The sequence below is a fragment of the Atta cephalotes genome (assembly GCF_000143395.1).
Source record: "Atta cephalotes unplaced genomic scaffold scaffold00017, whole genome shotgun sequence".
Lineage (NCBI taxonomy): Eukaryota > Metazoa > Arthropoda > Insecta > Hymenoptera > Formicidae > Atta > Atta cephalotes.
The window spans coordinates 540,906-543,082 of record NW_012130081.1 but is presented as its reverse complement, the minus strand read 5'-3'; the positions used below and the strand labels follow the sequence as shown (position 1 = coordinate 543,082).

Genomic DNA, 2,177 nt, shown 5'->3' with positions numbered 1-2,177 from the left:
TACAGATCGTGGAAAAAAGTAAATTTAAATTTAGTCTAATTAATTAATAATTAATTAACTTAAAATTAAGTAATTATTAGTAATATACATATGTGTATATATATATATATATATATATATATATATTTTTTATGAGATTGAGATGTTTGTTTGAAACATGTTACAAATTATTGAGTTTTATATAATAATTTTGAAATTTTTTTATCAATAATTATTTAATTAATTTAAGCATCGAAAATGAAGTGTGGCAGAGGAAGAAAAGGACTGAATCAGCAATCACACAAGCAAAATAACAAAAATCCAGAAATTATTTGTCGCTTTGGAAAAGTTAAATAATATATGGCTTTTGTTATTATATGGTGACGGGAAATAATTAAAACTAATAAATACATAAATATTAAATGGCTTCATATTTCTTCAATTTTTTTGAAACCTCCAAATGGAGATTTCAATAAATAATCAATCTTTTAAACTAATTATAAGACTTAATTTGTTTCAAGTTACAATAATGTACAGTGTATTAGCAAAATTTGACAATTTGTCATTAGAAAATATACTAATTGTCTAGAATGCAGATTAATACTATTTCATGATCAAACAATTTTTCTGATTGTTCTTATCAATGTGAGAATATTTATCTGAAGACAATGTGAAATCTGAAAAATTTTATTTTTCCTTCTCTTGTTCCTATATAATCCCGAATAAAAAATCTAATTAATACAATTTTTCATTACAATTAATTCTGTAGTATATATTATGTTTTATACATTACTAGCATATTATATATCTCAAAAAGTACAAAATGTACAAAAAGATAATTTATTTTAGATGTAATTAATATCTTTAATTTTATAATTCGTTTAACTAAAAAATCCTTGGCATGTAGATTAAGATTTTTATTTATATCATAATTTATGATAAATATAACATAAATATATAATATTATAATATTATAAATATAAAATATAAATATAATATAAATATAATATAAATATAATATTATTAACAAAGAAGTAATAAAATTAATTAACTCTAAGAAAAAATAAAGAAAAAATACCTGCGGGCCTAATACAATACATGTACTTACATCGAAATTATAGACTAAGATAGAAACAATTGCAAAAATTGCAGAGAAAATTTTTTGCCGTCTCCTCCTTCTATATGCATTTTGCTTAATCTGACACACTGTGTTTTTACGGACGTTTGTAATTTCCACGACTTATGGAAAATTGCCGACGCAATCGAACCCATACTTATAAGAGACCAACTTTTTCGATGCATGGCAACTTGCGCGACAGTTGTTCGCTGAAATTGCATATGCGAATCCCCTTACCTTCGCGTCAGTGGTGCGACAAATAATAATATTCTATAACATTCCCGAAAACGTGCATGTAACAAATGAAAATCGACGTAATATTTAGGTTGAGTTCCGTTTACGCTCGTGAAATTATTTCATCCTTGTTGTTTATCAAATATTAAACAAAGATAAATGATGTTTGCGAGCGTGCGAGCGTCAAATAGAACGCACTTTTTAGTAAAGAAAAGTATAGCTATATATACATAAATGCATATTCCTCGATAAATAATTTCAAGACGCACTGCACGTAACACCGCGAGGCATCGTTTAATGTGATGAGTACGAGATGTTGATGAGCGATATGCAACGACAGATACTGATAAATAGGAAAATGGTAGGCAATTCATAGACAAAATATAGTTTTCATAGACAAAATATAGTTATAATAAATACGTGGTGACTTCCGGTTATCACGATCGTGAGCCGTTTCTTATTAGAAACAGCTTAGACTTTATACAAGTGAAAACAGTTATCATTAATGAGAGAGTAAAATCCTATGTGCATGTGATCATTTCTCAGACATGAGAGATTCAAGCGTAGATGGACTGGATAAGGAATCGTTTTAATATCTGCAAAGAGAGAAACTTGAGAATGGACATGCACGAATTTTAGAGGAACTTATTTATTAGAGCATCTATATATGCATCTATATAACTCATGCACGTTAACCTGTATCATGGATATGCTGGAAGATAAACATGAACATATCTAAAGAGTAACAAATCTATGGTCTCCGATTTTCTTCCGTGTTATGTATATAATTCTATTCCGTAATATGTTCACAAAATACTGGTAATAACTAAATTATAAAAATAAAAAT

At 26.9% G+C, this 2,177-nt stretch overlaps 1 protein-coding gene across 1 annotated transcript in view; it reads left to right on the top strand.

Annotated features, from left to right (window-relative positions):
- Positions 1 to 293, top strand: part of LOC105618470 — a 1,260-nt gene extending 967 nt beyond the window's left edge. Inside the window, exon 5 of the mRNA XM_012200003.1 lies at positions 230 to 293. Coding sequence (XP_012055393.1) covers positions 230 to 293 — 64 coding nt within the window. The remainder of the gene's footprint in view (positions 1 to 229) is intronic.
- Positions 294 to 2,177: the final 1,884 nt, after the last annotated feature.